Source organism: Amphibalanus amphitrite, unplaced genomic scaffold (genome assembly GCF_019059575.1).
Source record: "Amphibalanus amphitrite isolate SeventyFive unplaced genomic scaffold, NRLGWU_Aamphi_draft 000149F_arrow, whole genome shotgun sequence".
Taxonomy (NCBI): Eukaryota; Metazoa; Arthropoda; class Thecostraca; order Balanomorpha; family Balanidae; genus Amphibalanus; species Amphibalanus amphitrite.
Genome location: NW_024881644.1, coordinates 361,671 through 375,404, shown reverse-complemented (window position 1 = coordinate 375,404; position 13,734 = coordinate 361,671). Strand labels below are relative to the sequence as shown.

The window sequence follows — 13,734 nt, the reverse complement described above, 5'->3', positions numbered from 1 at the left end:
GACGATTTTCCCGGATGACCAGAGTACGCCAGTGCCACATTTCATACCGTGAAAGCCCGCCCTGGCCCGACATTTAGTAATTAATTGCGGCTTGTTTTGATGTGGCGAGTTGAGGGAGCCGGTTCCGCCCCGCCAGTGGCGGCTCGTCAGTCGCGCACGAGCTGTCAAAGCTGTCAGCGCGGGGCCGCGGCAGCCATACAGCTCTCGGGAGCCAGCCGACCGCGCGAACACTGAGCCGGATTGGGGGTCCCGGAACAGTGGCGGCCGTCGATATGCGACACACAATGTGTAGAACGAGGCTTAGTGTGCCCACACAGTCCGTCTCACTCACTGTCTTCAACTGGGTCTGGTTGATCCCACCAACCACAGACTGTCAGGAGTCTTATTTGTACAGCGCTGCTGCAGGGAGATTTGCACCTGTGATCAAACTAACGTGATTCCGCATACCAACTTGTTTATGTTTTCAATTGTCACACTTACATGAACTCATATTCTCTAAACACCAATGTCATTCAGTTTCCGGACAAGTCACACCAGTTTCTACCACCTTCTCAGTTTCTGTTTTCGTCTGCAGTTGCGGCTGGCCGGTCTGCCCTACCTGCTGCGCTCGCTGGTTAGCGGGAAGGTGCCGCCTCCCGACTGGCTGAGGGCCGCCTCCTCCCGGCTGCTGGTGCTCGCTGCCAGCGCCCTCTGTCTGCTGGTGGCCAGGGTCAAGGTCATGGGCGCCCAGCTGCCGGCTTTTACCAGGTCAGTTGCAAGGTCACGGTAAAAAGTTTACTTCGTACCTCGTGTGTCCTTAGAATACACGCATGCTATGACAGACGAAACACTTAACTGCTGGCGAGGACGTCTACACTCGCAGTTTACGGAGAATTGCTAGCACATACCCAGCTCGTAGCAATCTTTTCAACATTTTGAAATGATCATGCCGTGAACAAACCGTGTTGACACGCAGTGTCTCCGCTCCCCGGTCCCAGATTCGACAATCCAGCGGCGGCGGCTATGACACCGACCCGCCAGCTCACCTACACATACCTGGCGGCCGTGAACGCCGGCCTGCTGCTGGTGCCGGATCAGCTCTGCTGTGACTGGACCATGGGCACCGTGCCGCTAGTGACATCTATCGGTGACCCACGCAACCTCAGTCCGCTGCTGGTGATGGCAGGGGTGGGTCGCCTGCTCTGGAGGGCGCTATCCGCTGCCGACAGACTCTCAGACGCAATAATCATGGTAAGTCTGGTATTTTGTATGTTTTGCTATAAATTTGGTATTGATTTACTTGTGATAAGGTCTTTTAAACGCTAGCGTATACAGCTACAGTCATAAATATGGCTATCATTTGTTATGACCATGATTCGTCGGTAGATGGTACCTATGTCGATTGCAGTTGGTGATCATGTAAAAATCATATGCAATGTTTCAAATTCTTATCATGCATCTATCGTGACCATAGGACGACACTATTACTTAGATTTTCATTTTTCTGAAAATGTGGTGTTCATCCCTACCTGTCGATTTTTCGGTGGCGCTCTCTCAGCGCTGGCCGACCCGATCAGAGATCACCGTTCTCTGGACGTGCTGCGGCCGCGCCATGGGGCTCCATCTGCGTCAATGTCCAATCGGTGTCGCCATTTCAGAGAGTTACCGGCGACCACGCTCTCACCGCCCCCTCCTCCCTCTCCCCACCGCGACCGCAGCCGCCTCTCCATCAGCCGCGCTCCTCCCTCTCTCCCTGTGGACGACCACTGAGAACGCAGGGCACCAATCATCTTTAGAACATGTTTTAGAGCATCATCCCTCCCTCCATCCACTGCATATATACCCTGATAAAGCTCAATATTTCCCCCAGAATCCACGCACGTAGTAACAACCAAAATACTAATTAAAACCCACCCGCTGTACCGGTGCGCCGGCGGCTGAGTTCATCGTCTTCTTCCCACAGAGTCTGGCGCTACTGGTGCTGCCGTACCTGCCAGCCAGCAACCTGTTCTTCCCCGTCGGCTTCGTGGTGGCCGAGAGGGTGCTGTACATGCCGTCCATGGGCCTCTGCCTGCTGGTGGCCGCCGGATTCTGCGTGCTGCTGAGTCACGGGTTAGTGCTGAGAACTGGGGACCTCTGATGGAACCGTTAAGTATAGGATACGGTTACCAAATGGCGGCAATGATTCCTAGTCTTAAAAGTTAAAGCGTAAGTTTGTAAGCTTTGAAATAAATCAGACATATCTAACAAAGAGCACGCAGCTTGGAAACTGCTGAAAATTGAGCCTGTTAGATTACGGAGAAATTAAAAGAAACTTTACCATGACAGTTGGTGCTAAATTAACCTTTAAATTAAGCCATTCTGTTTCCGCCAACACATGCAGAAACTTTGCGCCGATAAGCGGTGCCCTCTTCCGGCTAGCGCGTTTCTGTTGGAATGAGTTGTATTCGGGCGGAGACGGTCTTGGGGCGGCCTGAGCACGACGCGGCCGCCGCCGCCGGCTCTCATAGTTTTAAGTGACGCCGCTGCAGGGGGCCCCTGGGAAATCTTGGCCGCCGTCGCGACAGCAGTCATGTCGCGAGCGGATACGAATGCCATGAAGCGGCCCTATATCGCCGGCCTCCGAGCCCATACGGTGGCCGGCGAACGGCCGCCAGCCGGCGCCTTCTCATTACTTATTAATCCGCTGGATGCAAACGACTCAGGAGTAAAAGCACAATAGGACACCGAAATGGCCAATGTGTCTCATTGATTGTCCCCTCTGCATAGTTTACGACCGTGAAAATTTATTGCTGCTGAATTGAGCAGACATTCATGAAACGCCAAGAAAATCAACTAGCGCTCATATGCAGCTTAATGTCTTCTGTTGATAAAACCTAAACGTCTGGCTCGAACGATTTCCGCGATTGGCTATAATCGTGTTGTTGAAGCGGCTGTAAAACCCGTTAGGGCTCTAGTCGTCTATCAACATGTCATTGTCCGCTCAGTCCTGGTCGCCAGCACCCCGTTATTCGTCACCACGGGCAGAGCCAGCCACCTTTATGAGCGAGCTCGGAACGGTGACAGAGCACACACCATCCGTAGCGGCCGGCTCTCATATGACGCCGCCGCCCCACGTGCCCATTAACTCTAACGAGACGGTATTTACATTGACATTTCATCCGGAGATGAGCAGGACCCGGCCGGGTCCGGAGCGGCAGCGCGCAACCGGCCCATTTCCGCTGCGACAGCGCGCTGGCGGGGATATGACAGCGCCCAGTTATCCGCCATTCATTCATTTATTATTTCATTTGTTAGTCAGTTCATTCGTTGTTGGCTCTCAAAGGTGCTGTTTTTTTTTTTAAAGCAAGCCAACGAACGTGATGAAACATGCAAATCCATATAGGCTTAACCCGCGACCTGGTGTGGGGGGGGGGGCTATTTTTTGCCCCCCCTCCATACTTTTCAATATATCTCCAGAACCGCTGCGCCGATCCTCACCAAACTTAGTACCCTTCCGGGCATCAATTTTACATATTGTGATCAAAAAGAAAGTTCCAAAGGCTATGATAGGTTGGCCGCAAATGACGTCAGAGTGACGTCATGTTCTGCCGTTTTCGACCCCCAAAAAAAGGTTGCGTGGGAAGAGCTGTCAGGCCTATAGCGTTGAAGATACAGAAAAACGTTTACGACATAAAAGATGTAAAAATACCAGGGCTACAAAATGGCTATCTCGAAATTTTGATTTTTTTTTACATTTTGACCCCAAAAAATAAAAACATGAAAGAACTGCCAAAAAATCCAAAACAGTTTTTTCGACTTTCGAAAAACACGGAATACCTATATGTGATAGCCCCCACCGATAGCCCCCCTCCGCAGTAACAACCTATTTTTATTTGGGGCAATTCGGTCATATCTGATCATTTCATTCCCACACAGCCTATAAAACGGAGCTATTATATACCGGATGTATCGGTATTACGTAGCCGGGAAGTCATATGCCAGCGATGGTTGGCTATCATCTACGACGCCGATGGATTTCCAGAGGCTCTAAGCGGTCACGACAGGCTTTGATGGAGCTGGAGTTTCCGTAAGGTTCTGAAAGACCCCGATCATGGGTATCGACCCGGGGACGTATGTACTGCGTGATCCAAAACGCATCACCTGAAACCACGGTCCGAAGGAACGGACCAGTGAGCAGGAACAGTAGTGCCGGTGAGAACTGGTGCGGTCTTTGGCCGGGTCTGTATTCACTATGCGATCTCGGTGGGTCTAGACTGCGGCCTACGGTCTGGACAGCAGCTAACTCTATGGTCAAGTCCTCGGTCCGTGGAGATCTGCTTTTGTATCTGTAGTGGTCGGTCCGCGGTCTGTGTTAAGGCCGCCGTCCACTGCGACGGAATTCCGTCCGGAGTCCGTCAGGAATGTCGCCGCACGCTAACCGCATCCGGACCGCAGACGGAAAGCTCACGGACACTGGCGAACACTTTGTGAAGAGCAATTATCAGTTATTACAAAAGAAAATATTGCAATTTACTAGCATAACATGGTGCTGCCATGTCAAGGAACTTGAGTTCACTTACTTCATCTTGAAAGAATTGAAATTATTTCTTAAATCTGCAATTGAAAACTCGAAGACGGAAGACTGCACCTGTCCGCGCCCGTTCCGCCTGCGCTCTCCGCAGAAAAGTTCAACATGTCGGACTTTGTTATTTCGTTTCCGTAGCAACCGCTTCCGAAACGCTTGCGGAGAGCTGACGGAAAATCAACAGCTGATTGTCGTTCGGATGCGGTCCGCACGGAGCGCACACGATTTCCGTACGGACCGGATGCGTCCATAGGGTTCTGTGTTAAATTCCGTACGGACCACGCGTTCCGCACAGTGGACGGCGGCCTTAAGTCTGACGCGTGGTCCTGTCTGTGGTCCGATAGCGCTCTATGCAGTGGTCCGTGGTCGGTCTGCGGTCCATGATGGTCTGACGTGTGGTCCAGTCCGCGGACCGGTTGTGGTCTGCCCTCGGTTCTGCGGGCCAGCCGCGGATACATATGGGGCGACTAGAGCGGTCGTTCGGGCCGCCAACGAGCGCCGCTCGGCGGATGACCGGGCCGATGGACGGTCGGATCGTCGGCCGGTTGGGCCGCGTCGACCACCGACCGCCGTCGAACGATTCGCCTCGCTGCCAGCCATTTGGCTGCTGAAAATCGCCATAATTTACGCCGACTCGTCGCGCGTACGTACATGCTGCCGTTATGGATGTCCGCCGCTCTGTTGTAGCGACCATTGATTTCGCAATAAAGACTTCCGTGCTTAGCATAGTTTGCCCATAAGTCCGACGGTCGGCCACCCCGCCGGTCGGGGCGTTAATTATTACTGAGTTTTATGCGGTCGGGCCTGTCCAACAGTCGACTGGTGAGGACAGTGAAGGGCGGCTCTGTGATATCTAACAGTGCCACTTGTCTTTGATGACTGGTTCGAAGCGATGGGACGCAGATGATTCCAAGAAGTTTGCAATCGAAGCTACGTTGGTTATTGATTGAGTTGTAAAATTTACATGTTTGTGGCACTGGTTTGCTTAGTCAGTAAACTAGCCAAGCTAGTGTGCTGATCTACATGAGCTAATCTATGATTAGTCCGTTACGTACTAGTCAAAGTAATAATTTGCTACGGCAGGGAGCAACCACGAATAAATCTTTGGCTTCGGAAAATTTCATCTTCAAGTGCATTTGATAGCCAATCAATGTGTTCGCCAACTTTGTTTCTTTTATGTCAGTTATGTCAATGTTTTGCCCTTTAGCATGCATCCGTTAGAGCGATGTTTTTATGGGACACACTTTTTCACGGGGCTACACAGTCACTCAACTGGTCGCTGTTGAACGATTTGTTGACTCAATGGTCGTACGAAGGCAGCTCGTCTGACATAATGCCCGCTGTAACTGTCAGTGTCGACTCTCTTTGGAGCTTTGTCGGCCCACCCTCCCGCTGCAAAAGGACTCTACAATCATAAAAGATTATTTCACTTTAAAAACGAAAAAAAAACTTTACCTTAGCCCAGTGCCAACCCAAGATTTAACCTAGTGTATCCAGAACCTACTCGACAAGATCGGGACCTTCAGGCGTTGTGCCTTTCTAAATCCCGATAAGTGTAGGTAAGGTAAGGTAAGGTAAGGAAAGCAACGAGCGAGAATGGATGATCCGTTGAAATTATATAAACGACAAACAAACTCTAGTCATAAACATGGAGATGGATTTAGGTGTAATATTTTAGCGACGATACATAATGCTCTTCATTATTGACGAAAAGCATTTAAGCAAGAATAAATATTCTTACTGCAGCATTCTGAAGAAAAATATTGCCTGGCATGGGACACTGACAGGATCCTTAATTGTCGGTATTTACACTAAATGATCTATCATCATAGCCGCGCAAAATTAGGATTATGGCCAAACTATAATGATGAGTTATAATGATGATCAAAATCAGCATAATTACGACCACAGCCATAAGCATGACCATGCATTACCAGCCTTAGCCCATGAAAGCTGACCGGGCCGTTCTCTATTCGACAGCCGGTGTCGCAGCGTTCTGTACGCCGCGCTGGCCGTCCTGCTACTAACGCACGGCCTGAAAACGTACCGGCGGAACCACGACTGGAGGGACGAGTACTCCATCTTCACTGCCGGCCTGCGCGTCAACAGGAATAACGCCAAGCTGTACAACAACGTCGGTCATGCACTGGAAGGCCAGCGGCAGTTCGAGAGGGCGCTCAAATTCTTCCAGCAGGCTGTCAAGTAAGTTGAGAAGTCGGAGTTGGCGAGGGCTTATATTTGTCTTTTGCTGTCCCCTTGAAGGGATGTCATTGGCGTCAGTCTTCTGCTGTCACAAAAAAAAAACGCATGACGCAAAGCCCGCAGAGATACAGTGAGCTGTGCGGTACAGTATAACTTCAGGCGCATTCGGTGCTGCCATCTAGGGACAATGCTGTAATCTCTGCGGCACAGTATACCTCCAGGCGCCCATAGTAGGGACAAGGTTGAACTCTGCGGCACAGTATACCTTCAGGCGTTCGCGGTGCTGCCATCTAGGGACGATGCTGTAATCTCTGCGGCACAGTATACCTCCAGGCGCCCACACTGCTGCCACCTAGGGACAAAGCTGAACTCTCTGCGGCACAGTATACCTTCAGGCGTTTGCAGTGCTGCCATCTAGGGACAAGGCTCTTATCTCTGCGGCACAGTATACCATCAGGCGCCCACACTGCTGCCACCTAGGGACAAAATTGTAATATCTGCGGCACAGTTTACCTTCAGGCGCCCACACTGCTGCTGCCATCTGGGGACGAAGCTGTAGTCTTTGCGGAACAGTATAGCGTCAGGCGCCTATTTTGCTGCATTCAGTAACAGGTCCCTGCGGTGCAGTATAACTTCAGGCGCCTACGGACCTCCTCGTAGGGGCCACAACACTAACTAACCCTCGCCGCTGGCGTTTATCGCCACTGCGGGCTCTCTAAAAATAGATTCAATCCCAGGAGGTCGCTGCTGCTCGCCACCATGCGTTTGATTTATTTGCAGGCACTTGCTGCCGACAGAAAAATCGATAACAATGAATACTGGATTTACTTGAATGTTCGTCATTTGATAAAACACCACTGCAAATTGGAATGATAAGCTCGTCATTCCACTTACATGTAAAGATTGTCATAATCGGACCAGTGATGAGCGGTTTAATCTTTGCACACCGGCAGACAATCATGGGTGAAGGTTGAAAGCTGACCGTGGTCGCACGCTCACATAAATAGTCCCGCTCACAAACTTCATGACGCATGTTTGGCGACACCGCCATTGTCTACAGGCCGTCTCTTTTTGCGGGGTGAATAGAGGATCCGAACGGTTTCTAACCGGCTTCTTACACCAACGTTATGCTAGAAAGGAGATTATGCTCTTTTTCGTTGTATCAATCATTCTCAATGCATCTGGGAAAGGCTTCGCTCTCGCTGGAGGTATTGTGGAATGTCTTTGGCGTGCGTCTCTGTCCGTCGATCAGCTCTTCATTACACAGAGTCGGCAGGGGGTGGCTCTGACCGCTGGGCCGACACTGACCACCACTGGCGCCGTGCCGTAAGGGCCATTCGCCGCCGCTGGTGTGGCGAATCCCGACCATCGTGGCACAGGCTGATTGGGGCGATATATCACGGCGGCGATCTCTTGTCAGCGCGGTGACCGCGGCCGCGTCCTGGCTCCCCTCCTATTGGCCCTTAATGTCACCCGCCGCCAGCGTAAGTTGGACACATGCGGCGCGTGCTGACCCGAAAACCAAACGAAATTGGCCATCGGCCCCAGCGGGATCCGATCGGAACTTGGAGACAAACAATGGCTCGTGTAGATGGGATTCGAGGATCAATGTACCAATAAACTAAACATCTAAGTGACAACTCAATGGGGAAGAAAACAGTAGAATTGCAAAATCTTCTCTCTCGTGTATTAAAACGGCAATGAGTAATTTGCTAATGATAAAGTGGTACTACGTTGTTATAAATGAATCATTTTATGATAAAAAGGCAATAAATCGGCATGCGAAAACAATGTAAGCGCTTATGTAGCAGCAGTAGGTACAACAATGTGTAGCTACGAAACTTGCCAGATATGCTGACTCGCCGTCTTTAAGCACCCCCCTGTTCATTAAAACAAACTTGTTTACTGGCCATTTTTAAACACATCATCAGAATAACTTATTTCTGTGACAAGGGAGGGGCACAGTCCCCTGAGATAGCTATATCCAGTCCAGCGCCTCCAGACGCGGTAAACTGCTTCAGTCCGGTGCCTCCAGACAGACGTGGCAGAGTTGACGCGCCGGCGCCAGTCCCAGCAGACTGGAAGTGCCGGGCGGCCGGGACATTTTCCACTCGGCGCCAACTTTGCCGGCTGTCTGTCGCCGGAACCAGCGGCGCCGACAAACTTTGACAAGCCTGCCATTTGGCAGATACGCTTTTAAAAACAGCATGAATATTTTAGCGTGAGATCAGAGCCCGCGTCGCGCCACCACTAAGATGCCGCGAAGGTGGCGCCGAAATGGCGCCAAGAGCTTTGGAAGCTCGCGCTCCCCCGGGACACCCCGTTATGTGTCTCCTGTTTCCGCGAGACGCCGCAGGCCACCATGTTGTTGTTTTTTGTAAACGCCTGCGCCAAGGGTGTATCACCGGAGATGCGATGGCGAGGTATTTTCGGCTTAGGTGTGATGTCAAGCCTAAGGGAGACTAGCCTAAGGGGGATGGAATGTTAAAAGGTGATACTAAGAATGATGTCTGAAAAAGCGATGTGGTCATGTAATGCACTGAACGGAATGAATGGATTGAAATTTTAGAATCAAACAACGTGCTTTCTTCGCAGTCTTTCTATTCCAGCTCGATTTCCCAAACGAAGCACTATGCGACGCTTCGGCACTTCATTGTCCATAGGGGGAACTTACGGTATTGTTTTATGTTCCAGGGTACAAGGCGACGACATAGGTGCTTACATCAACGTGGGCCGCACCTACAACAGCCTCCAAATGTACACCGAAGCTGAGGAGGCGTACATGAAGGTCAGTCATGAATCGCAGCATGTACACTTGCATGTGTTGTATGTACATTACATACATTCACAGTACGTCTCTTCAGCATGCTGTCGTACTTAATTAAGTGCCTTTCCAACCATCATATAGACTCCCTAACGTGATAAATTAGCCTCTTCCACAAAAAACGAAAATGCTGTCTTTGAAGGCTGACGTCTCCAAAAGTAATCATGATTTTCAGCTCCCGAGTGTATAGACGGACTTAAATAATAATATTTTATATCATGCATTTTGTGTTTTTTTCTTGTCTCTGTCGCTTTCACGGCAAGACTACGGACGCCATAGATTATTTCGACATTTTACCTGCTCTGCTGGCTAGCTGAATGACTAAGCTGGCCGATCCGGCTGGACTGACTGTCGGTCTGACTGAGTTAGCTCCCTGAGGTGCCAGACAGAGGAACGGCGGCAGTGAACGTCATGTCGCGTCACAGGTACATTGGATTAACGCTGTCAACGCCGCCTCGGGGATTCTCCTGTCAGCGCTGCCGAGAAATTCAGCAGAGAAACGCTGTTACACTGAAATGAAATTCGTGTACTATGGTATTAAACATTTTGAAAAGGTCAAATGCTAATCCACAGAAACGGTATAGTATAGTGTTACTTGACATTTTTAATACAGAAACACAGTAATCCATTTTACCCTGGACCATACATGAAGCAAAAACAATTATACAATTAGAGCTCAGTCGGACGCTCTATTTTTACTGCTTTCTCCGTTTCACAGGCTAAGTCTCTGCTACCGAAGGCCAAATCTGGCGAGACGTACGAGGCGCGCGTGGCTCCTAACCACCTGACCGTGTTCCTGAACCTGGCGAACCTGGTGTCGCGGGACCCGGCGCGACTGGAGGAGGCCGACACCCTCTACCGCCAGGCCATCAGCATGCGGGCCGACTACACCCAGGCGTACATAAACCGTGGCGACGTGCTGGTGCGTCTGAACCGGACCCGAGAGGCGCAGCGCACCTACGAAACGGCGCTCTTCTACGACAACGATAACCCGGACATCTACTATAACGTGAGTATCGTAACACTTAGCGTAAAAACAACCCGGTCATCTACTATTACTTGATGTGAGGACATCTTTTTTACTTGAGTACTAAGACAGCCATACAAGAAGTACGACATATCTAACGTGATCAATGGAACGTAAATAACAATGCTGATGCATTATGGCATATTATAGTTATAAAGTAACTGCCAGGCAGGATACCAACTACCCGCAAGAACCCGCTGATCCCTGTTGTCTCATTTCAGCTGGGTATCGTGTACCTGGAGCTGGGTCGCCAGGCACAGGCTCTGGCCTACCTGGACAAGGCGCTGGAGTTTGAGCCGGACCACCAGCAGGCTCTGCTGAACTCGGCCGCCATAATCCAGGAGTCGGGCGCGGCGCGACTACGGCCGACTGCGCGGCTGCGTCTCCGGCGGCTGCTGCAGCTCTCGCCGGCCGTGGTGGGAGCCGAGAGGGTCCACTTCAACCTGGGCATGCTGGCCATGGACGAGCGTGATCTGCCCGCCGCCGAGGCGCACTTCAGGAAGGTAAGGACGGCAGAGAGGTGGTGGAATCCACTCTAGGGTGGCTTTTGATTGTTGTGGAGAGACGGCAGTGTCGAGAACAGGAAGGCTACTGGCAATGGAGTATGGATTGGATCTAAAGGAACATTGGAAAGGTGTGCTTATGTCTTATTAACCCTATTAGTGGCAGGGGGGGGTTGTTTTTATCCACCCCTCAGGTTTTTCGGGAATATCTCCGAAACCGCTCAAGCTACGATGCTGAAATTTTCTGACTTTTCCTAAAACTAAATTGGGCACATTCCCTGAAAATTTCAAGTTCATAACTTTACCAGGGGCGGCTCCAGAGCACTGGGAATTGGGGGTCCTATTCGTGAAGCGAGTCATTTGAGCGAAGATCACGATGCTGCACCAGTTTTACGAACAGTGAATGAAAGGTATCATGTGATAACATATACAGTTATTGTGCATCCTCTTTTGACACGTTTTTGCTATAATAGGCGGATCCAGGCGTCCAAAAAGGGGGGTTATGTTTTACCTCCCAACATAGGTGCCCTGACACCGCCTATGCATGACCAATACAATTGTAGTCGTTCTCTCATAAGAAAATTGTAACATAACAAGACCATGACCACCCTTTTTAGAAACAGTACCAACAAAAACCTTATTTACTATACTTTTTGTGTACCCCCAATCTCAATGATCTGTATCCGCCTATGATTTTTGAAAATGCATATTTTTAGGATCCATGTGAATTCCTGGTTCATTCTCTATCGATCGGCAAAAGTTGCGTTAAGATTGGTTCAGAAACTTGGCCGTGATAAACAGTCTAAAATGTATCTGCAATTTGCCCGTTTTTACCCCCCTCTACCCCCCCCCCTATTGACATTTTTTAATTTTTATTTTTTAGAAATGTAGATCACGTTGAGCGAAATCGAATGCCGTTTGAATTTTGAAAATCGGCCCGTTAGATCTCGAGATATCAAGGGGGGTCGTAAACAGCCCCCCCTGCCACTAATAGGGGTAGCCAGGAGCCTGCCACTAATAGGGTTAAGTCTTGTGAGATGTTCTTTCAGAACGGATGTGGAATGTTTAGACGGATATGAATTCAAAGAACCACTCGGACGTCAGATAGCCAGTGTTCGGGGGGATACTACAGGCGAGACTTTTATAATCTGAGATCACCTGGGGGAAGGCAATAAACGTTCAAGAGAGGCTCTTCAGACGTGGGAACTTCGACAAAATCAGCTTTCCTCGTGAGATAAGGCTAGACTTTTCAAACCAATGCGACAATCTATCACCCTAGGCCTAATACATTGCCAGTGAAACGACTCATCTAAGCCAGTAATATCTGTTGCCGTTCAGATGAATATGCAACGTGTTTTTTTTTCTAATGTCGCTGCTTTTAGAATTCCTCCTGTGCTCTCATTGACAGGCAGTGGAACTGAAGCCCGACTTCCGTAGTGCGCTGTTCAACCTGGCGCTCCTACTGAGTGACTCGGGCAGGCCGCTGGAGGCCGCCCCTTTTCTGCACCACCTGGTCCATCATCACCCAGACCACATCAAGGCCTTCATCCTCCTGGGAGACATATACGTCAACAATATGAAGGATCTGGATGAGGCGGAACGGGTATGTGTGACAGATTTTGTTCGCTTTTTCAAAACACTTATATGTCAGAACTCAGAACAGCTATTTTAGTTTAAGGTCTCGTAAAAAGAGAGCTTGAGAGATGAGTCTGAGGTGCCTGCTATTCGATTAACGTAAGTAAAAATAATGGTTCTTCATTAATTACATAATGTTTTTGACTGATTGCTCTTAACTTCCACTTTCTGCGCTCTTCTGGGATATTTCCTGGTTCAAAATGCGTTATTTTTTGCCTTTTCGCCATTCTATACCTCACATGTGGACTCTCAGTGCAGCCACTGACTGACCGTCCCTTCCCCCTGCCTCCGCAGTGTTACGAGCACATTTTGCGTCTGGACCCTGACCACGTACAGGGTCTGCACAACCTGTGTGTGGTGTACGTGGAGCGTTCCGAGCTGGCCAGGGCCGAGCAGTGCCTGCTGCGGGCGGTTCACTTGGCCCCTCACGAGGAGTACATTCAGAGACACCTGAGGATAGTGCGCTCCCGGAGACAGCCGGCGGCAGTCGCCGGCGCCCGACAGGACGGCGTCTCCTAGCAACGCGACACGCTGAATGGTAGGGGTGCGGCGCGCTGGATTGGCTGCAATGTTTTCTTATAGCTTACACCTCAATTAAAAAGAATATTGTTAAAATATCAAACATTCCGCTTGTGAATACGCGTTTCGTCGCAATGCTTTTTCGTTGCTTCGATTGTTGTGACTTTGGAAATGAATAGTTATCAGTTAAATTAAATGTGGACGTTCGCTAATAATTGCTACTCATAATTCAACATCAATCACTTGTTTGTTTCAGGTAAACGGCCAGCTATGTGGCATGCCTTGGTGAACAACACAGAGTTGTGACAGTGTCCATGCCAAGTGTAAAGTGGCATGTCATGTGGCTGTTCACTTGGAGATGGTACACGGCTGTCCACTAGACAAATACGATTAGAACAAGTTCGCGCAGCCTTCTGAGCGGTCTAGAACTCGGTTGGTATGGTTAGCCTGCACGGCAACTCTTCGGCAGCTTTACACC

The 13,734-nt window shown here is 50.0% G+C and overlaps 1 protein-coding gene across 1 annotated transcript in view; it reads left to right on the top strand.

Annotated features, from left to right (window-relative positions):
* LOC122382886 (protein O-mannosyl-transferase Tmtc3-like) overlaps positions 1–13,269 on the top strand; it is an 81,007-nt gene extending 67,738 nt beyond the window's left edge. Inside the window, exons 8-16 of the mRNA XM_043368785.1 lie at positions 575–747; positions 978–1,230; positions 1,943–2,091; positions 6,527–6,748; positions 9,443–9,536; positions 10,291–10,581; positions 10,821–11,102; positions 12,511–12,705; positions 13,032–13,269. Coding sequence (XP_043224720.1) covers positions 575–747; positions 978–1,230; positions 1,943–2,091; positions 6,527–6,748; positions 9,443–9,536; positions 10,291–10,581; positions 10,821–11,102; positions 12,511–12,705; positions 13,032–13,256 — 1,884 coding nt within the window. The 3' untranslated portion in view covers positions 13,257–13,269. The remainder of the gene's footprint in view (positions 1–574; positions 748–977; positions 1,231–1,942; positions 2,092–6,526; positions 6,749–9,442; positions 9,537–10,290; positions 10,582–10,820; positions 11,103–12,510; positions 12,706–13,031) is intronic.
* Positions 13,270–13,734: the final 465 nt, after the last annotated feature.